This window comes from Ixodes scapularis, unplaced genomic scaffold (genome assembly GCF_016920785.2).
Source record: "Ixodes scapularis isolate PalLabHiFi unplaced genomic scaffold, ASM1692078v2 PGA_scaffold4__175_contigs__length_147842914, whole genome shotgun sequence".
In the NCBI taxonomy this organism is placed as follows: domain Eukaryota; kingdom Metazoa; phylum Arthropoda; class Arachnida; order Ixodida; family Ixodidae; genus Ixodes; species Ixodes scapularis.
Genome location: NW_024609879.1, coordinates 109511277 through 109534795, shown reverse-complemented (window position 1 = coordinate 109534795; position 23519 = coordinate 109511277). Strand labels below are relative to the sequence as shown.

Sequence of the window (23519 nt, the reverse complement as noted above, 5' to 3'; positions counted from 1 at the left end):
ATACACTATAATAATATATACACTCCGCTATATTGCTGTCAACGAAGAAGCTATATGATCATCAACCTAGTTATTGTTTCGTGACTTTTTATGGCTTCGTGCAGAAACTTTCGTCTCGTGTATCAGTTATTGTGCTCATTTATTTGTGTGTGAGTGGCACTCTGTCATCATGCTAGAAGCAGCTACTTTAGCTTCCGTGCAATGCACGTCTCTGCTCATTTTTTTTTAAATATAGCCTATTGACCTGATAAACAAAAACATATGTTTTTTTTTACAGATTATTTGAAATTTGTATTTTGATGAAGTGTGATTCTGGACTTTATACACCTGAACTGGCGCTATCTTATTGTATTTTGTTTTAGAGCGCAGCTCTTAGGGGCCCGTTCCCGGCTTGAGCGGCGTCGCCGTCGGCGTCAGCGTCGCCGTCGCCGTCGGCGTCGGCGTCGGCGTCGGCGTAACCGCAACCCTCGTAACCCTCGTGAGGGTTACGAGGGTTACTTACCCTCGTAACCCTCACGAGGGTTACGAGGGTTTTTACCCTCAGAAGGGTTACCTTCACAAGGGTTACCCTCACGAGGGTTACTTACCCTTGTAACCCTCACGAGGGTTACGAGGGTTAGTAACCCTCGTGAGGGTAACCCTCGTGAAGGTAACCCTTTTGAGGGTTACGAGGGTTAGTAACCCTCGTGAGGGTAACCTTCACGAGGGTTACTAACCCTCGTAACCCTCAAAAGGGTTACGAGGGTTAGGTTACCCTCGTGAGGGTAACTCTCATAACCCTCGTGACCCTCACGAGGGTTACTTACCCTCGTAACCCTCACGCGGGTTACGAGGGTTAGTAACCCTCGTGAGGGTAACCTTCACGAGGGTTACCCTCACGAGGGTCACGAGGGTTATGAGAGTTAACCTCACGAGGGTCACGAGAGTTACCCTCACGAGGGTCATGAGAGTAACCCTCACGAGGGTCACGAGAGTTGCCCTCACAAGGGTTACTAGGGTTACCCTCACGAGGGTCACGATGGTTACCCAGGTCAAGTGACCCCCCCTGGGGTCACGTGACCTGGGGATACCCCCGAGGTCACGTGACCCCCCGTTGACGTCATAGCCACTGATGACGTCATCAGTGACGTCACTGATGACGTCACCGGCATCCGCATCGTCATCGTCACTGATGACGTCATCAGTGACGTCACTAATGACGTCACCGGCATCCGCATCGTCATCATCATCACTGATGGCGTCATCAGTGACGCTACTGATGACGTCATCGGTATCGTCACGTGACCCCCCGACGTCACGTGACGCCCCAAGGTCACGTGACCCCCCGCCCCCCGAGGTCACTTGACCCCCCCCCCCCCCCCCCAGTACCCTTCCCTCCTCCTCCTCAAGAGCTGCGCTCTAATTCGGCGTTACAGGGAGTTGTAAACGGCTTTCATTTTTTTTTTACCTTTCCTATTACTTTCTGGAACTTTCCTGTGAACGCTACAACTTTTAGTTCAATCCCACAAGCCCTTGTTGGCTTTGACGAGCCTGCCTTCTGCTATTTTGAGTTCACCCAGAGTAAATAAATATTATTATTATTAATATCATTATTCGTCAATTAAGGAAATACATCAAGGTGGATCGGCGCAGGCACACGGACAATGTGGAGGCAAGTCTCTGGCGGAATCCGAAGGAAATTTGGCGCAACCTAAACGGCAGGTCTGGACAAAAAGAAGTCCAGAATAACGTTAATTCAAAGTGGGCGATTCATTAGAGCTTCATCGAACATCGCAAACATGTTTGCAGCTCATATTAGTTCCGTTTCAAAATGCTACAGTAAGCGGGACTGTTCTGATGAAGCGGATATCTCCCTCTATGTCTTTTCTGGGGTACCATATTACGGTGCCAGATGTCCTGGTTGCAATAAAAAAGCTCCGGAATTCAATTTCGGTGGGTCCTGACAATAGTCCTGGTCCCATTGTTAGGGTCTACGTGGACCTCTTTGCATCTACCCCAGCAACTGTCTTTTATAGCTCACTAAGGTCTGGTGTGTTTCCAGAGTTACGGAAAACATCTAGCGTTGTACCTGTTTATAGATCTGGGGAAAAAAAAAATTGGAGGCCTCCAACTACCGACTTGTGCTGTTACTTTTTGTGTTTTCGAAAGTTTTTGAAGCTGTGGTGCACTTATTTATGTCTTACTTTCTTGAGAAACATCATTGTCGCATGTCAGCACGGCTTTATGTCGGTTCAGTCCACAGTGACCAATTTAACGTGTTTTATGAATATCGATGTATCACTTATGAGTAATCGTAGTCAGCTTGATGTAATTAATTTCGACCTGAGCAAGGCATTCGATTTAGTAGGCCATAATCTTCTCTCGAACAAATGACAGCAAACGAGAGTCAGATGATCAATGCCCTGCTTGGGTTTCTTGTTACCTAAGAGGCCGCCAGAAGAGCGTTCGCATTGAGGGTGTGTACCTTTCTTTATATCACACCACTTCTCGTGTACAACAGGGCTGGGTTCTGGGACCCCTATTGCTCACATTGTTTGTCAATGATGTACAGTCATGCCTATACTACTGATCCGTTCTTCAGTTTGCGGATGACATGAAGATATTTCGAGAAATTCAGTCAGAGGCGGGCTGCTACGACCTGCCAAGAGATATAGACAGAATTGGAGACTGGTGCTCGGTCAGTAATTTAGTGGTCAATAAAACAAAAACGAAAGTTTTCACCTACAGTCGCCAAATCGGACAAATTATGTTCCGCTACGAAATTGAATCCGAGAGGATTGGGCGTACTGAAGCAATTCGAGATCTGGGTGTCTACTTCGAGTCAAATCCAAAGTTTCGCCCTCATGTAGAGACAACATTTTTTTACTGCTGTGAGAAGGCTAGAAGTGATCAGCCGTATAACGAGTGAATTCATGCAGCCTTTTGTATTTTTCACACTCTTTAGAAGTCTTTGCCGATCCCGCCTGGACTATGCATCTGTAGTCTGGAACCGGTTGGCGAGATCAAATGAAGCTTTACTTGACCGCGTTCAAAAGACATTTGCCTACAATCTTAACTGCAGCTACTTGCAAAACGAGTCATACAATTATTCCAGTGTCTATGGCCACTACAACATCGAATCTCTGCATCACCGCAGGCCTCTCTGCTGACATTTTATTACTCTTCAAATGTTTACATGGCAAGATTCGTTCTCCTGACATTTTATTATGAATTTCGTTGCGTGTGCCACACTACTGCACTGTGTCGAGTAGCGCATTTTATCCCCCTGCGGCAAATATGTTGAACCCTGTCAGCCGCATGCAACTGAAATATGAAATAATTTTAGGTTTTCACGAGTCATCAAAGCTATATTGTAACGTAACGCGATTAATGATGTTCTTTTTTTTTTGCCACGGTTGTTCTTGAAGTAAATTGGTGAATGTACTTCTGTGGACTGATTAGATGTGCATTTAACTGCATCAATGTGTGTGTTCACTTATTTTGTGCTGTATTTTTTTTTACGTCTTGATTTCCCTCTCTTGTTTATTCTCTCCCTCAGTGCTTTCCCCGTGTTTCAAGAAAAAGACCAGTGCCTGTTCTTGTAGATGAAATAAACATTATTTTGATTATTATTATTATTATTATTATTAGATGTCGAGTAATTTTCAGGAATGAGGGAATTTCAATGTTTTCAAACAGAAGATTAATATAACGATATAACTTTAATGGTGTTTCACGTGAACATAAGGAAGCATTGGAAGCTCTTCAACGTCCTGGTGAAAGACGTGACAGCAAACATCGACTTTTTTGTACTTTCCAAAACGAATGTCTTTGAGGACTGGTGGAATCAATTTGAGCTAGCAGGTTATAATTCATTCTGGTTTTCGCGATCAAACACTGAGCGCAATGGAATCGCGGTTTTCGTTAAGTAGACTTGGCAAGTTTCTGGAAACGACATCTCATTTTATCACGCGGAAGCGATTGCCCTTAAAATTGGAAATTCTCTCTCCTTGATGTTTTTGTTAGCTTGTTATAGGCCCCGTTTCATGAGTATTAGGAGTTTTCTTGACGGATTGAAGAAATACTCCCCACAGTGAGTAGCCGTGGTTTTATTTTGCTTGTGTGGTGACATTAGTATCGATGTTGCGAAGCAGCATTAGTCCAACGTGTGTGATTATTTTAATATACTGGCATATGAAGTCATTTAGAACGCTATTACTACACCTACAATAGAAAATATAATGGCGGGTTGGCTAGTATCGTCATTCATTGATCATATCTGCATCGGAGCAGAAAATACCGTTGTAATGTCTTCAGTCATCAAGCAGAAATTACCAGATCATTATTTTGTAGGATGTCGGTTTGTGAATGATGTGGAAACAAAGATAGGGGCCAAGTCATTGCAAGAAATAGTGATTATTCATAACTCCATACTAGAGCACTTCGTTTCGACGTTTGATTGGGTTTATTTCCGTGCATCTACATCAGTCTAATCTGTATACGGAGTTCGTGCTAATCATCAAATCTTTTATCGGCAAATCTAAACGAACAATTACTATATAAAAAAAAAAGAAACGGAGACCGGATCATACCTGGCTAGACAAGGAGGTATTTGCCGCCAAAAGCAAAAAAAAGAAAAATACTATTGGGCACGAAGTCGGCGAGCACCAAAAAGTTATAAACTTCGTGCTGAGTTTAGAGTGGCGATGAATCGAGCTAATGCTATACTTCGATCTACAAAAAGGCAGCTTTTCAAAAAAATTTGAGACGGGCGCGACTTAGCTTCGCAGAGACATGGTCACTCGTGAACACTCTTCGCGTTTATCACCGTAAACGTTTTGTGTTCTGACTTGACGGAATAGCCGAGCGATTTAATTGATTTTTTCGTGGCTCTCGTTCCCATTCCACATGGTGCTTGTGACTCCGAAAAAGTAATAGAAATGAACGTTAGATCTGCTTTTCTCTACCCTACGAGTTTTGACGACTTTCGCTCTACGCTCTTCAGCATTAAGCCTACTAGGTCACCAGGTGTAGACCTGGTGACCTAGTAACTGTTGGATGTCTCCAGCAAAATTTTGCATATCTAAAATATGTAATCACTAGTATGCTTAACAGTTTTATTGAGTTGACCGTTATCCCCAACGAGGGTAAAACTGTTAATATTTCAGTCTTCAAGGGCGGGGATTCCAGAAAGGTAAAAAACTACCGACCGACTTCAATTTTGCCTTCGCTGGCCCATATTTTGTGAAAAACACACTTTTCACATCATGACCAGTTTCATCGACCAGTGTTCGTTTTTATCATCTGGACAGTACGGATTCATTTCGAGAAGCAATACGCAGCTCTTTTAGATGACTTAGCTAATGGCGTGACTTTGCTTTCGAGGGAAACATGTTTTCTTGTGCCGTTTTCCTAGATGTCAGCAAAGCCATCGATACGGTCAATCGTGAGATTTTGTTAAGGAAGCTTTGGAGATTTGGTTTCCGTGGTCCGTTTCAGTCGCTCTTGGCAAATCTGTTAGATAAAAGAAAACAAGTGGTTTCCATAGATAAGGTCCAGAGCTCAGCGGAATTTCTCCAAACCGGTGTCCCACAGGGTCAGTGCTATCTCCAATAGTTTTTACTATATATGTGAATGACTTAGAATCTGTTGTTTCGAAATGTGGTGTTTATCAGTACGCTGACGACAGCTTGCTTGTTTCACGTTATGTCAGTTTTAATGCGGATGTATAAGCTCTGCAGTCTACTGTCCTGAAAGTTATGAACTCGTATGCGACCAACCGTATTAAAGTTAGCCCTTTAAGAAGTAAACTCATCTGTTTACGAAATCCCTTAAGACCTATTTTTTTAGTATTCCCTTTTCCCTACACAGTTCTGTCTGTAAACCCTGTTGTTGTACACCTGTTTCCTGGGCTGACTCAACAAAATATATGGGTCTTATTTTCTAATATGACACGTCCTGGAACAAGCAGGTAGCTCACATATGTAGCGTGCCAAACAAAGTTGCATGCATGTTGTACAGTATGAGAGTGTTTGTTCCATTGAATGCCAGACAAGTTATTGCCCACGCGCTTGGGTACTGCGCAATGAGTATTACGGTATGGCGTGACACTCCTTGCCCACTGTACAACTGCGTGGCACACTAAGATTTATAATATTTTAAAAGGAATTTTGCGGAGCGTCTCGTATAATTCTGTTTTCTCGTCCAGCGAAGATCTTTTTTTTTTTAGGGATTTGCAGATTACGAGATTAGGTGATTTGAATACCGAAACAGTTGTGCTCCGCCACTTTTGGAGTGAGAACAGGACGCTTTATGCACCATCGCGCCACTTCCGAGTCTCTCCTCGGTATGAAGTCCAGGGATAATTTACTACATACGGAAAAGGGACACGATTGCTCTACGTTTCAGAAGTATTCAATGCTCTTCCTGAAGAAATTTATAGTATCACTGTCAAAGGACAGTTAAAGAGTAGACTTCGTCGTCATGTGTTTGAAGATTCATCTTTTTATTTTTTTTTATTTTGAGTGTATGTGTATGGAAAAGGGGGAGGGGGGAGGAGGTGGCGAGGCTAGCAAGCCAAAGCTTGTGTTAGGGTGTTAGTTTCTCTGTATAGTTTATATTTTACCTAAGCTGACTTGCTGGGTTTACTGATACAATCGATTTTAGGCTTTGACGAACCCGCCATTTGATATACCGCGACTGTTGTGCCAATAACAAACTTTTAATATTATTATTATTTTTTAAGCCAGCAGCCCTCCGGCGGAGGCGCCCGACTTTATTTACGGCGGGCAGGTTAACCTTCTGCCCTGTAAATGTTCATATCACGAATACCCAGACATTCATTTTAAAATAATTATTCTTGTGTAAACAAAACACATTTTCGATTACTCTGCCACAAAAACGAATTGCATTTTTTTATATTTTCAGTTTGTAAATACGGACCTTGTTGGCAGAGTTTGAGTGCATTCGATATTTTTTAATGTTTTCTTTAATTTATAATTTTTTAGCTAGATATGATAGTTGTCCATAATAGAGTTCTTCAACTTGAAAGAAAAAAAAAAAGACAATATGAAGTTTCTAGACTAAGTATATAAAACAAACAAAAATGATTAGATCAAAAATGTCCCAGAAAAAATACCACCCGGAAAAAGCAGAATTTTGAGTAATGCTGCTTGCGCCGCGCATAATTAAAAAGGACGAGTTATATTTGACGCATTTCATATCCCGCACCATTTATTTTAATGTTAGCACAAAAGCACGTTCTGGAGGAAAGTTGGTAGCTATACTTATGTTATTTCTTTGTGTTTAGTAGACAATGGGAGCAGGAAAGCCCATGGAACACCACTCAACTCGTAAATATATTTTTAAAGTTAGGCTATACTGAATACTTCAAACTACAATCTTTCAGGCTCATGCAGTTCCAAGCAGTACAAATATTAAAGGGAGAAATTAAAAAAAAAAGTTAATCGTCTGCGAGCTGCGCTTGCACATAAATTGTAGGGCCCACGTGCACTTCCTTTATAGTTCGGTAGTGAAAGTGGGTAAAAGACAGTAATTCAGTCCGCTTAATATAACTGAAATATTGCTTTTAGATAGCCAACCGTTTAAGTTACGTTTCTTTGTTATGTTCGTTGATTATAGAGTCCAAATTAACTTCGTTTTATGTAAATGCGAAAATATAAGAACAAATAAACAAAAATCGCAGGAGCCGAGATTAACATTGCCTCTACCCGCGGCAGTAAAAGACCCGATCAAAGGAGAAAACAACGAAAGAAGCTGAGTTGAGGAGAACAAAGCCGTACGCAGTTATTCGAGATCGTTCTACAGAATATCACGCGTGGACGTCAAACAAAAAAAATATAGCATGCTCTTTTTATATGAACGTAAATGAATAATTGTAAATAGCGCTTTGCCAAGGTTATGCGATAAAGTTTCCAGGCCCTTTTAAGTTATTCAAAGCGACGATACGCTTTACACGCAAAATCTTTGAGACAGAAATCTTGTATAGGAATAGACCCTTTTCAAAAGTTCATCAAGCCACATTGGCTATCGCCGTCTGTTGGCGATCGCCAATGCGGCTTGCGGCTTGTCAATGTGGCTTGTAGCCAAAGTGGCTCCTGGCCGATGTGGCTTGCCATTGTGGCCTGGCGTTCCCTCATCGGAACTTTTGGCGAGCGGCCCCTTCCGTTACAAAGAGGTCGCCATTAAATCCGATCCAATTCAATCCCATAAAACCGAAGCTTAACCATCTAAGCCTCTCGCTAACTTCATTGAGGGGGATCGCAGTGTCCGACGGTCGAATTCCTAAACGCTACTCGACTCCAAACTCCACTCAAACTCTAATCGAGGACGTTGTTTGGCGCATTATTGTTGGAACTCGACTCGAAACTCCACTCGACCGGGGAAGTATTCGAAGATTTCCCCCAGAATCTTAGGACAGCTTCCCAGCTACCTCGAGATTTTCCTCCAGACTCGAGTTGCTTTTGGATGTCGTGGCGACCGACACATCGCTCACCACGTTGATGAATTTCGTCCTCGGAACCGATCGACTAACTCTTGCACAACAGCGAAGAGCAGAGCCTTCCAGTCTCACGGCGTCGTATCAGGAACCGGTTGAACACGATGGAGGTGATCGACGAGTGCGAATTTCTTGCGCGCTACCGCTTTGCGAAAGTCACGGTGACCAGCCTCCTGAAGTTCGCTTTGCTGGCGGAAGGCGAGAACGGTCAAGGTCTGTCGGTCCCTCCAAATCCCCTGCTCTTGATCGCGCTGCAGTTCTACGACGCTGGGGCATTCAGATGCACGGTAACCGGTAACCTGGTAAATGTGTCGCAGCGACCAGCGTGCCGGGTCATTGGGCGATTGTTGCGGCTCATCACCAGCACGTCGTGATACCATCTTGTGATGTAAGACTGAACTTATGGAGTCACAATTTCTATTCGACAATGTGGGAGCGAGACGTGCCGAAGAGGTGAATTTCAATTTATACTAAAGGCCCAAAAAACAAAGTAGCACTTGACCGCTTGACCATACTCCGTTCGCCGTTAAGCTGAGACTGGAAGATCTGCCTTCAACGCGAAGTCGCTGGCTTCCGCGGTGCTGTGGTTGCGCGTGCCTGTGCGTTCATACATGCGTTAGCGAGGGCCGAAAGCTCGTGCTGAACGCGGGGCTTCTATACTTTCTTTCATACTTAGCGTGCAACGCTGCCAAAGCTACTGGCGCGAACGCGTGGCTTCATCTATGGTTTTGTTTGCGCGAGAAGGCGTGCAAATGATCAACGAGATCAAGTCCCACGCTCGCGCCAGTAGCTTTGACAGCGTTGCACGCTAAGTATGAAACAGAGTATAGTCTCAGCTTAAGGGTGAAAAGAGTATACCTCGGGTAAGAGTGACGGCCGTACCAGTCATGCATTAATAAACGTATCGTCAATCAACGTTATGAGAGCTTCCGTTGAGTTACGATCGCTAGTCGCCAGGGCATTCGTCCTTCGGTCATAGCAACCAGTTCAAGGAGTATCTCTGCAGGCGAATTACGAAGCATGAATGACCTGGTGATTCGCAATCATATCAACACGAAATACTGGGGAAATGCGAAATGTAGTTCAACGCGTCTGCGTGCATAGGCCCAGTCTTGTACACGTTACTAAAAAAAGGTAATCGATTACAATTACTATTACTCTTGGCTAAAAAGTATTCGATTAGATTACTTGTTTACTCGACGGCAAAAGTAATTGGACATTACTTAAAGAAGTAATCGTTACTTTTCCGATTACTTTATTGTGTGAAGCCACATCTTTAGCGCTCATAACAATGAACTACTTCCAACCTATATTTCGCATTTGCACAAGTATTGAAGAAAAGAACTGGCTCCCTCTTCGTGGTCGTTGCACCTTCACAATGCGGACACAAGCATAGAATTCTTTTGACGACGTTTAATGATTTGGGCGTTCGCCAGTGTGTGTGTGTGTGTGGGGGGGGGGGGGGGGGGGGGGGAGCGGAGGGGGTTCTAGATCTTGTTAAGCTTGAGCAAGGGTTGTCGCTCAGAGTTTGCGTCACTCATTTTATTATTCACATGTGCATGAGCTTGCATGTTATACAAAAGAGCAGCCGCTCCAGGATTTGAAACGGATCATCTGTAGTATACATTAGCGGAAGAGATCGCCCCGACCACTTCTCAACTCGAAACATTGCTTGTTACAAAGACCACGTAGGGGAAATGGGGAAATATTTCAACTGCCTTTTTTTATATTTTGCACCCGCTTTAGGCATTCTTCGGTTCTGGTTCTCCTACGGGCTGCGAGTAGGTACCCTAAGCAGGAGTTTTTTTTGTTTTTTTTTTATTTCTGGGTGTGTGTGCTACGCTGCGTGAGGGGGCTAGTTTGAACGAAGGACTAACAAAGCTACATGCTGCTCCCTCAAACTTCGCCCTGTATGGCCTTTGTCACGCACTGTGGCTTCCGTGGGACTTCACCCTTCCAGTCCCCAGGTCGAAAAAAACGAAAACAAAAACGGACATTCCACAGAAACTGTACATAGAAAGAGATTGACCTCGTTTCCTGCAGCTCCGCAAAAATCTTTCTTTTTTCCATTCGAAAAAAAAAAAAGAAAAAAAAAGCAAATTTTAATTTTGTCATTTCATAAAAAAAAGCGTGCCGGGGGGGGGGGGGGGGGGGGGGCGGGGTCCGTGGACATATTGTAATGGTTACAAGTAATTTTATTACTTCAAAGAGTAATCAGATTACTCTTGTGATTACTCCCTAATAAAAGTAATCAACTGATTACAAAATTACTCCAAAAAGTAATCGATTACAAGTAATTTGATTACTTGTAATGCGTAAGGTACAAGTCTGCATAGGCCTTATCTTTTTTTTTTGTAAGGGGGGGGGGGGGGTCTATTTTTATGCATGCAGCATTGAAGAAAAGCCAGAGCAGTTTTAACATATCCATGAGCAGAAGTTATTCTGCAAATATGCATAAGCCTTCGGACCCACACGTATAGAGCGTTCCCAAAAACTAGTTACAGGTTTTTTTTTTTTTTTTTCACCGCAGAAATAAGCTACGCATTGCCGAACGCTCACTCAACACCCAAAAGTAGCGCTAAAGGCACAAACCAGATGCTGAAGTTTCAGCACGAACGAATATTTTATTCAAAAGTTATAAGTGATTTTATGAAAATTTGAATGGGAAAAAGGTGGCCGACGGAGCTCTTAATTACAGATTTGTAATTAATTTGTAGTTACAGATTGCGCCAGAAACCGAAAACGGGTAAAAATGGGCCCTTTTTCCAATTGAAATTGTCAGAAAATCGCATACGACTTTTAATAATGTATTGGTTCGTGCTGAAACTTTTGCCTCTGTTCTAGACCTCTTGCCCTACCTTTCGACGGAAAATGATCGTTCGGCGAAGCGTAGTTTATTTTTGCGGTGAATAAAATACCTTTTACATGTTTTTTTTCGCACACACCCCGTACGAATTATCGAATTAAAATGTCAAGCTTACACCGAAATTATCGTGAATATGCGGGTTTCGCTGACACTGGCACATTCATTACGCTCTTTGTGCCAGATGATTGTGGTTTCACACCAACACAAATACATAAAATATGTTGGTCGTTGCTACGTTGTATCAGTACTTAGTATGAATGTTACGGCTGCATTTCAAAGGATGCCAAAGATGAGAACTGCGCTATTTAGGAACTCCCAGTTAAAACAACGCCGAGCAGAAGAACACCCCTTCTAAGAGAGGGGTTCTCAAAAAGGGCTTGACGCTTAATCGAATTCATGCAATGAAAAACTGGAAGGTGTTTTTTTGCCCACACCGTTGCCAGGCTGGAGGGCGCTTGCTTTCTAACGATAAAACCACTAAAACTTTCACGCTGACTAGAGAAAACCTTGAAATTCACTAATTCAGTGCTGGTAAAGCAGGTTCTTTTAAAGCTAACGAAAACAAAAATTTATATTTTGAACCAAAATTATCTCTCAGACAAAACATGTTCGTATAATCTCGTCTCCAGACCTTTCGCCGGGAACGCTGGAGTTGAGTACAAGATCTCGAGGAATTCCTCCGTCGAGGAATTGCCGAGAAGCGCCAGGGAACCCAAATGTATATCTTGAGTGGAGGTGTTCATTTTTCCTCCACTCGACTGATTGGAAGTGGAGCTGGAATCAAGTGGCGTTTAAGAATGCGACCGCGAGTGTGCTTACGCGGAGTAGCTTGGAGCGCGTGGAGTGAAATCCCGCGCTGCAGAACCCAGTTCGTCTCGGGTTCAATCTCCAACCCTATTCGTTTCGACCTGGATGAGAAGCGTACCGGCTTATAATCGTGAATCAAGATTGCGTGGTGCACGTTAAAGAGCACAGAGGCAGTTTTGCTGATCAATGCGGGTACCTCTCCCGGCGGTTACCTCACCCGCAAGAGGGATCTTAAAGTCACGTAACCAGCTCCGTGGGGACAAGAAACTTGGCGTTCCAGCCAGATGGCTGCCGTAAGTCCGTTCTCGCTTCAAATGCTAAAGTCCCATTTTGCGCGAAAGAAATCTCGATGAGGCTTGAAATGGAAGCGAAATGAACCGCATACGTGTAGTTTAGGAGCGGCGTGTAAAGGTATTTCTGGGGAAGGTGGCGTTAATCAAAAATTAAAGAAAAACAACAGGAAAGGCTTACGTCTTTCGAGCGGATTCCACCGGAGCGTTAGTCACTTTCCCCTCCCGGAACCGATCCCGTGACCTCAAATTCCCCCTTTCTGGTGAGTTAGCTGCAGGGACAGATACCCGCACTGATCAGCCAACCGGCCCCGTCTAGCGTTTCCGCTGCACTGGCTAAATTTCTCATCTACTGCTGAGACACCAGACGCCCATTGAAGCGGACTAACTTCCGGCTCTCTTAAACATACATACAACACAATTATTTTATCGCGACCTAGTCTAAACACGATTTAACGCTTGACGTCGCAACTCACCGAACCTGGACCCAACTCCTTAATACCTGTACTTACAATATGCCACAGGGTGCGTACCCATTATTCCGTGTACTAGATAGAGCTGACATGCTAAGAGCTCAGCGTATACCGCGCCGGTAACAGAGCGTGGCGATCGCGCGAAATATGCTACTCAGAAGGAGCGGAGACATATAGTTAATGAACCTTAACCAAAAGGAGTTCGGAACATGTGTGAACCTCGTTTTTTGAAGATGTCGGGTGCTTGAGAGTGCAAGGGGGCCGTCAAAATAGCCGGCCCAAGACGGTGGTTGCAAGACTGCGTGAGACGTTATGTTCGCCTGCCACTCCGTTTTTTCGTTGTAGCTTTCCCAGGGCTGGACTCGAGAGACGATGTTTGAAACAAGTTCCACCAAACCTAGTTCATGCGTCCGCCGCTGGGGGAAGCGTCCGCATAAAAATAAGAGTCTATTACATCCAGTATTCTGGAGTTTGGCCCCGAAACATTCCTTAAATGTTTCGAAAGTTCCAAAACGGGTCCTGCTGCCTTGTGTGGGGCTGTTGTACGTTAGAAGCGAGGCAATAAGTTTAAATATCCCACGACTGCTTTTTTTTTTAAATATTCTTTCAGCCTTTTAATAACAGGCTGAAGTTAGAGTTAGTTGGCACACATCGCGGCACTGTTAGCGCGAACACGACATCGGCGCAATTTCGCATTTACTTCTAAATAGTATTAGCGAGCACGAACTTTTATCGCTTACATTAATGTAAGTTTTATAATTATAAAACTAAATGAGCTCTTTCCGGAGCAATAATAACTTGGATGACATCCCTTGGTTTCAAGGAGAAAAAAACTAGAAAAACCGGCGATAGCTTATTCGCGCTCACAGTGTCGCGCTCTCTACATAATGCAAAAGAAATCGGTAAGCTGGAACGATAGGGACAAAACACAGAGAGGGAGAAATAGAGACATACACACCGCTGTATGTCTCTATTTCTTGGAGTTTGACCGTAAATTGGCCATCAACCGACTTGCGGCCGCCCTTTTAATGGCCGGCCGCAAGTCGGCAAGCAGAGTGGAAAGGCTAGAAAGGTTGCCGTCCTCTATAAACGACGGCGGCAACCAGGCAACTGACAATCCGGTTGTCTGGTTTCCGCCATCGCTAATAGATGGCGGTAGCTGTCCAGAGTTTTGTGTCGAGATTTGTTTGCCCACGGACACGATACTGGGAAAACTAACTCTTAACTGCTCAGCTGTAATATATATAGTATATATACATATACAGGGTGTTTGAGAGAACGCAGGCCAAATCGCTCCTGCGAAAACTACTCATCGCAACAAAAAAGTCTTATGGCGTTTTGGTCCTGGGCCAGCGGCCCATTTAGGAAAATTATGAAAGTCCGGGATAATTAGGTTGTTAATTATGTTTGCGTAATTAACTTTTTTAATATTGTGTTTAAGGGGATTATTTAAATTAGGAAATTGCTCAGCATCATCAGAGAACACTAAATCAACAAATTGCAGAACGACAGAAGGCACGCGAAGCAATTTACAGCTTTCTGAAAAACCGCATAAAACCGACGGGTTTTTAAGTTTCGGTTTGCTATCGGAGCGCATCTCAGCCCTGGCGGCATCGCGCCCCGTGGAGAGATAGTGCAACTAGCCTCTGCTGCGTCGCGCGATGACAGCGCAGCGGAGGTTGGTTGCACTATCTCTCCATGCGGCGCGGTGCCGCCGGTGCCGAGATGCGCTGCGATAGCAAACCGAAACTTAAAAACCGGTCGAATTTGTGCGGTTTTTCAAAAAGCCATAAAATGCTTTGCGTGCCTTCTATCGTTCTGCAATTTGTTGATTTAGTGTTTTTCGATAATGCTAACCAATTTTCTAATTTATATCATGCCCTTAAACACAATGATAAAAAAAAGTTAATTACGCAAAAATAATTAAGACCTTAATTATCCCGGACTTTAATAATTTTCCTAAATGGGCCCCTGGCCCAGGACCAAAACGCCACAAGCCTTTTTTCGTTGCGATGAGTAGTTTTCGCAGGAGCGATTTGGCCTGCGTTCTCTGAAACACCCAGTATATACATATACCATATAGCCAAGCAAAATTTGAAATAGGGACAGCACGCTGAAATATATATATATTTTTTTCCGACTGCCTTCAAAGGGTGAAGCGGCTTTCTAATGTGCAGTAATATAGCTGAACTGCAATCATCATCAGCAGCGGTAGATTGCATGCACGTGTTGCGTATGTTAACGCATTGTAATGGTTTTATGCATGCATAATGCGCTGACAAAACGCTCGTGTTATACCGTTACGCACCTGTAGCACAAGTAAACGCGTTGTAAAGGTTTTATGCATTCATATTGCGCTGACAAAACCTTGTTATACGTATTCAGTAATAAGCCTTCACGTCGGGTGCGGATGCTTGTAATGGAGATGTAGCAGCGGCTCCTGACGTAATATTGGAAAGTAAAAAAAAACAAGGCAAGAGCTTAATTATTTTCGAGTTGGGAGCACACAGCTCGAACTTCGACCGAGCAGACTTTCTTCCTCTTGCCCGAGAGGCGAACTTTTACTTTTGAGCCGCGAGAGACGCGAACGATCATCCGAATCAAGAGTTGTGTAATCTAACGGGTGACGCATCGACGCGTTCGGAAACTCCGGTGACGCTGAACCAAAGTTACAACTCTATCCTCTCGGACAGCTATCTTAGAAGCAGTAAAAAAAATTCACAAACACAGCTTTTTTTTTTTTTCTTTTTCTTTCTTACGAGGGTTAAGTATTCTTGATAAATGACGCGTGAGACAAAAAACAACAACAAAAAAAAAAAACACAAAAAGCACGGTCCCGATTTTTAATTGCTGGCAGCGATTACTAAGGAATTTGGACTTAGCGTTACCGTTATACCGTCACCGTTACAACCTTGCCATCCCCTGGCACAGAATGTACCGCTAAAAGAAATTTACCGCGGACCGTCATCTTTAACAGCCATGTTGTCTTCCGGCTGCACGTTTGAAGACGAAGGTCGTCTAAAATGTTTCGTCGGTGGTACGTTCTCAGCCCGGTTTTGACATGGCGGAAACGGGCAACGGTGTTTAGTAACGCCATCCTAAAACTTCCTCCTATCAACCGCGAGGAAAGGGGGAACCGATCCAGCAGGTATTAGATTACACCAACATGCAATACCGGTGTACTTTGTCGAAGTGGAACAATAATACATTTAGTCATTTTTTATTATATTAATAGAGAGGTAAATGGGAACATAATCTATATAGTCGATGACAAGATCAGAACGACTGGGAGGTCCTTCGGTTGTCTCGCCTCTCGGGCGCGAGCGTCTATTTTCAACAACGCTTCGGATGCCTTGTGAGCTTCTAGCATGGATAAGCAACCAATTCCCGATGGAAGACAACAAGAGCGGGGAGGGGGGAGGGGGGGGGGGGGACATTCCAAATGGACGCCGTGTTGTTCTCATCCTGTTGGTATCTATTGAGGATCCGCGCGACCAAAAGCATCGCTGTGCTCGGCCTTCCTCCATTGGCCAATAGGCGACTGTGATCTCTTAAGTAAGATTAATTCTACGTTTATTATTGAACTTTTACGGTGTTGGTTCAATGGCGCGATGATTAAGCTTCACCGTGCCTTTTACACACACTGTCCAAATTGTCGCTTGCAACTGATAATCCTGATCACGACGTCAACGACAGAAACCAAAAGATGGAGAGAGCAGTAGCCACAATTAATACCAAGTTCGAGTGACAGGGACCGACCAGCTTTCGGCTCGCAGGTGGCCAAGATGGTGATGGTGGTGGCGGCGGCGTTCGCGCTGTCCTGGACCCCGTACTTCCTGGTGTCCATGGTGACCCAGTTCGGCACCAACTACCTGGAGCGGCAGAACTACTTCTTCACCATGCTGAGCATCAACCTGCTCGCCTTCCTCAACTCGTGCGTCAACCCCTTCATCTACGCGGCCATGAGCTCCCGCTTCAGGGCGGGCTTCCGCAGGATCCTGCATCCCGCCTGCGGAGGATGCCACGGCCACGAGCAATGGACCAAGGCTTCCAGGCCGGTGAACTGCTCGTCCATTCCTCACATTTAGTACCTGTTACATACCACATCTCCGCACTAAAAAACGCCAAGAAAACATAGAGGAAGTAAAGACGACGACAACACAAGTCGCTCCTTAGTTCGCCTTGTGTTGACCGGGGCAGTATTGATCCTAGCCTTCAGGCCATTCGCTTTTGGTGCGTAATGGACCAATCAGCCCAAAGCACCATTGTATTACTATGCTCCGTTTCACATTAAATCCTACAGCAGCCGATCGCTACAATACAACGCGGATCGCAAGTTCGTCTGCTTATTTTGCAGGGGCTGTGGTGATGTCAGAACACCGAGCTTTGATTGTCTTTGATTGAAGGATAGTGGGTGGACCCATAGCCTCCTCTATACTCACAAAGCCTGGCAGTTCGACGACGAAGCCATAGAGTGCCCGGTCGCAGAATTGGAGCACGAGGATCTGGTAGCACAGAGCATTAATGAGCCAAATTTCGGAGAACCTGGACGTCAGCGCACAGCTGTTGTAGTGGCGATGACCCGAAACACTCTTGTTGGCTCGGGAGAAGTGTGTTTCGGCGTCTCGCCGCTGCGGGGCGCCAGTCAAGTGGCTCTCCTCTCATTCGTTGTTTTCCGCTTCACGTTTTCTATTTCGGCGGCTGCTTCTCCTGGCGATGTGCCAGGCTTTGTCAGTATATAAAAGGCTATGGTATACCTCGAGGCAGCTTGCTTTGAGGTCTGCCCACTATCCTTTAGTCAGAACCAATCAGGGCTCGGCGTTCCGACGTCGCTGCAACCCCTGCAAAAGAAGCAGACGAACTTGCTCTCCGCATAGGGACAATCAAGCAGTGCATCGTCACGGTGCTCGTACTCTTTGTGCGCTTGCTGCCACCGCCTAAACCTAAACGAATCACGCGAGGGAAAAAGAGCGCAGGATCGTGTTGCATGCATTCACTGTGCGCGATTATTTTATACGGGAAAAGCAAACGAACAGAAACGACGAGCGCAGTGATGATGATGTACTTGTGGCGCTCCTTGATAGGTTCCATTCGATCGTAGTTACGGCTATGGTCGAACAGAAAGAGTGAAAGGGAGTATACAGGCACCGAAAGCTTAAAGGCCGGTGACCAGACTCGACATTCTGCGAGGCAGAAGATCCTACTCATTATGGGGAAGGAGGAAACAGGCAATGGTGGACAGGGTAAAAGGGAGGAGAGGAGGAAGCGAGAGAAAAGTGGAAAGCGCGAACTTGTCGTCGGTCTTTAAGGTCGCTCCGCAGTACCATACTCGTTGTCACCTAAAACGAAAAAAAACACACACAAAAAAAAAGGTTTTGTGCACTGGATTCATACGCCCCGCGAAGTAGTTTTTACAAGATTTGGTTGTCGGGGGAAGAGATGATGCTTTTGGCGTTTGAAACGTGTACGTCTCAATAAGGTAACGTACATCTAATATAAAATGCCCCTACGTACGCCCTAATTGTCCACATGAAGGGGAACATTAGTAACACTCCGTGAGAGGTCGGACTTTTTTCATTTCTTTATTGATGTTTTCGATGTGAAAACGAGCATTTGCAGACGATAAGAACGCATAAGAACGCAGCACCGATGCAAGAAACACAAACATAATGAACCCCCGTGTTTTTTTTTTTGTTTTTTTTTTGTTTTTTTGTTTCAAGTTGTCAGTGACGATAGGCTTTCTTTAAGAGTCGCTAAAGAAGGCGCTGACAACATCCAAACGAGTCAGGAACTCTTTCAGTAGTCTTGTCTCTCGTCAAAACCCTGCTGGCTTTTTTTGTATTGCCTTGAAGGATAATGTGGCCTTCGGTGACTAAATAGACGCCAGAACCTTAAGGTAGCAAATTCGCAGTAGTGACGTTAACATGATATAACGTGTCCGTGCCGTTCTGTCTCTAACCATACTCGTCTGCGAGTGTGTTATTTGAATTGCATATTGTTTCTGGCAGAGTGTGCACATTTGACGGTGTTCAGAGTGCAGTTTTATCCCAAACTCCTATACCATCAAAAAAAAAAGTCAATAGATTAGGGCAAGACTGGCTGTCACCGCTTGCGGGGTCCATGCGTTTGATACGAGCGATGAGCCGTGATTCTTTATATAATAACTGCGTAAAAACTGTCCATTAGCGTGCGGAGGGCTTTCTTAGCGGGTCGGCTGTGACCAAAACGTCGATTTGGGATCCATAGAGGCAAAGTGCTAGAGTTGATACGATCTCATTAGTAGGATAAAAGCCGCTAAAATACTGCTGGGGAAATTAGTGTTAGCTTTCATTCTGACTCGATCAGCTCTGCTCGCAAGCTGCGTAGGAGGGACCAACCATTAAAAGCTTTCTAGTGTGCCCCTCACAAGACGTATGCCGAAACATGCGTCCATCGACTTTTTTTTCTTTCTGACCCAACAATCTGTCAACTTCTTGGCGCCCATGGTGACACGAAGACTGATGATCAGGCTGCCTGAATTGATTTTTCTCCCGTTGATTCGTCGCCTTTCCGGGCATATTTCTGAGATTGATCTACTAGCACGCATGCTGCAGAGAACTAAACATAAAAATAGAATATCAGTCGGAGTTTTTTCCTGCCATCAAGGTACTTTTTTTTATTATACGTTTCCTCTGAAATCAACTATTCACTTATAGATTCGTCACACAGGGTTCGTACGATGTTTGTTACAAAGATGGGGCTCTATTGTTGGTCGCGGCTATTGGCGCAATGGTCTTGGAAACGCACGCGAACTCTAGTTCTAAATTTACTTTCTTCCCTCTTGGTTTTCATCATAAGGCCATCCTACAAAAAGCACCAGTTCTTCCAGCTTAAGCGTCTAGATGTATTGTAAATGTGATTGCCCCCGCACTGAAGTAATTGAAACCTGTTTTCGTTTTTTTTTTGTAGTTGACCTAGCTGGTTGCGACAATGAGAGTGCTCTTTCACGGTTCACCTGACAGGTTTTGTCCATAACTGATCTAGGCATAAACGCTAGTGTATAATTCGTTTATTTTTTTTTTCTCCGCAAGTCGTGAAGATTGAACACTTCACCACACAGCTTTCTTACCTTTAATATTGATCCAGTCCGTGAGTGGTTTTCTGGATTCGCGGTTCCAGAAACCGTGCAGGAACTGTTAACCTCAATCAAATGTCTCAAGCATGTCTGCCAAGAGCCTGAGCCACGAGATACTATAATTGCACGATCACTCGCTAAAAGCGAATTGCGCGACGATCACACGACGTGATGCGTTTTGAGAGCGACAGCTGTGCCGCTTATTCGACGGTAGCACGACGACGATCGATTGACATAGCACCGATCGTGAGTCATACGGTGTTCTGATATGGAAATGGCGTTGCTTGAATTTAACGTCGATACGTTGTTAATGAATTATTTTAAGATCGTGATATGTTTTTCCGCTAAATTTAGCGGGAAAACTGTGTTTGTTCATAGGTCACGGGACGTTAATTTTTCCGCTAAATTTAGAGGGGAACCTGAATTTGTCTGTAGGTCGCGTCACGTCTGGTCATTTGACATAAATTTGCTCCTCCAAATTTAGAGGGGAAACTGAATTGGCGCATAGGTGAGCTGACGTAATTTTTTTCGCTAAATATAACGGGGAAACTGACGGCGTTTACGCTCACACCGTTGAAAAAATGGGGTAACGGGCCACTATGGACCTGTTCCCCATTTCCCAAGGGCGCCACCATCTTGAATTGTCGTCACTTCCAGCATGGACGAAAACATTGTTTTGCTGTCGCCATGCCAATAGAAGGCATTTACAATATAAGCGTAACCGTCACACGTTCTAGTTTTGACTCCCCTCTATTCTTTTACTAGTTACAGGTTGAAACGTTTTATTATTTTTTTGTCCCCCATACCGGATACGCCAATGAGGTGGCTGGGGACAAGAGTGCAAGGAAAAGGTCTATAGACCTTTTCTGTGTACTCTCATTCCCAGCCACTTAATAGGCGTATCCTGTATGGGCGACAAAAAATTACTAAAACGTTTAACCTGTAACTAGTAAAAAAATAAGAGGGAGGCAAAGTGAGAATGTGTGACGGTTACGCTTATATCCTAAGTGTCTTCAACTGGCGTGGCAACGGCAAAAACAATGTTTTCGCCCATACTGGAAGTGACGACAATTCAAGATGGCGCCGCTCTTGAAGAAAAGATCTATAGACCATCCCAGTAGGAAGGGCGGAGAGAGCAAAATGCCTTCCCCTCTCACCCCGCGGGTCGTCTGCTCCGCCGAGTGGGCTGTACAAACCTAGCATCCGGCTGGCGTTCAAACTCGGTTTAAAATCGCGTCATTTTTTAATTTTCATGCGCAAATGCACGAATTTTGATGTGCAAGTAATCGTGTAATGCTATGTTTAATAAAAAGACTAACCGGATCTAGTTGCGCCGTCACCTGCCGTGCAAATAAAAAAAAGCGTAAAAATTATATTAGAGTGGTCGGTCTGTCCCCTCCGGCGAAAAGTAAATCCGGTTGCAGTAGCTTTTTACTATATGAAGGTCACACTGGTGTAGGCCTTTAGCGAAAATAAGTGGGGAGCCCGGAATAAATAAATAAAAAGGTGCTCCTCTGATGCAATATACGCAGTGGTTGAGGGTATGTACTGCCGGCTGACGCCACTGCTATTGAAGTAACGGAACATAGATAAGCTAGCTGATCAGCTACTGAAATAAAACAACAGAGCGCTATAGGCTAATTCTGGAGTATTCATAAATATTCTAGAAACAGGAACCACTTTAAAACGGTAGCCGCGAGCGAAAGTTCAATGCTCCATACAAACCGCCGTTACAGCACAAAGATGGAGAACGGCGCCCTCCCCGTTTATCGTCTGCTAGCGGAATCGGGCGCGTGCCCTTTCCCTCGTTTTACCCCACCGAACCTACTGAAGTTCCAGGATGTGTGGAGAGGATACTGCGGTCGAACAAAATGGCGCTGCCCTGAAAGTCCTTACTCGAATAAATTATAACAGCTGTCGCCGTAAGGAAAAAAAAAAAAGAAAACGTCAGAAAGAATTGTTTTTTTGTGCTTGCACATCTCACGATGCTACGGAGAACACTCTAGATAGACGCGTCATGGTCGTATTCGCCCTTTTTTGTTTGGCAACAAACTCTGTGGCGCCATCTATTGGGTAGCCCCGGCTCACTTCCGGTTCACGTATAATTCTTATTTTTTTCTCATCATTCTTTTACCAAATAAATTAATTAAATCTGACGTTGTTATATATGGCTATTTGCAGAAGATGGCGTGCATATTTGATTTCGCGAATATTGCGAAACCCGCCGTCTTGTTCAGAACTGGAAGTGATTCGGGGCTATTTGCACACAGGCGCCGCCACGTTACAACTCATGCGAGAAAGAGCGAATAGCAGCGGACATTGGCCAGTATGTGGTCCCGAAAAATAGGTACGTTATATGAGCCCAAGGTGTCGCTTAAACCACGGCCACACCGCTAATACATGGTACAGAAGACAGTCCGCAGTCACTGTCCGAGCGTTTCTTCCTTGGATGACGCTGCTGTCTCATTGGTCATACCATAGAGGTATTATAATGTACGCTAGAGGTTCAAGTGGCGCTAGTGTGCTGACGCAAATTGAAGCAGACAGCAACCAGTCGAAAATTTACCTCTGGTAATGCATTTCTATGGGAAAAAGTGAGTGCATTTTCTGTCTGCGCTCGATCATAAGAGCAAATATCCCGAATAATTCATACGTACTAGGTAGCTCGGAACATTTCTCAGTCAGGCCGACGAAATAATTAGTCAGTTACGGTGTCTTTCTTTCAAATTCATCGCATTAAAAGCGGTGCTAAAACAGCTACGTACGTGTATTTATGTGCCCTGTCGGACACTGTTAGCACGAACACGACGTCGCCGCTTTTCAGCGTGGGGGATATACGTGCCAAACGAACGAAGAACATCTGGAAATTAAGAAAGACGGCAAGAACTACGCAGTAACACCGGATCAGTAACTACACGTGCATATACGATCAAAATTAATTGAAGGCTCCTATTTTAAATAAGTAAGTACCGTTTTATTCTTTCTGCTCTGAGCGAAGCTGCTTGTTCTACGTTCAAAATATCACTCGCACGCTCGAAATCTTTGAGAACAAGTGCCCGATAAAAGCTGCCCGGCAGAGAAAACAATACAAAGAGACAACTTTTATAGCCCACGGACTTTATTCTCTACGTTTTGAATGTTTTTATCCACTCACGCACGACGGGGTCATTTTTATATAGTGACAGGACTGGTATATTAGCAATATATAAGTGTCACCGGATTGCTGGCGAGCCTTGAACACACTCTACGTTCATTTCGATTGTAATTTTGCTTCGATTCGTCGCTTGTTTCTACACACCTGTTGCGGGACACACGTTCGGGACTGAAATGTAGCGAAGTTAAACATCGGTCACTGATGAAGAAAAATGCGCTAACTAAAGCAATTACACTTTTCCAGTGTTAATCAAGGTACATACTATTCGGTACGACCCAAATAACCAAAATGTTCCGTGTTATTTTCCGGCGAAGAGAC

At 44.4% G+C, this 23519-nt stretch overlaps 1 protein-coding gene across 1 annotated transcript in view; it reads left to right on the top strand.

Moving 5' to 3' along the window:
* Positions 1 to 17021, top strand: part of LOC8032941 (galanin receptor type 2) — an 81107-nt gene extending 64086 nt beyond the window's left edge. Inside the window, exon 4 of the mRNA XM_029970709.2 lies at positions 16710 to 17021. Coding sequence (XP_029826569.2) covers positions 16710 to 17021 — 312 coding nt within the window. The remainder of the gene's footprint in view (positions 1 to 16709) is intronic.
* Positions 17022 to 23519: the final 6498 nt, after the last annotated feature.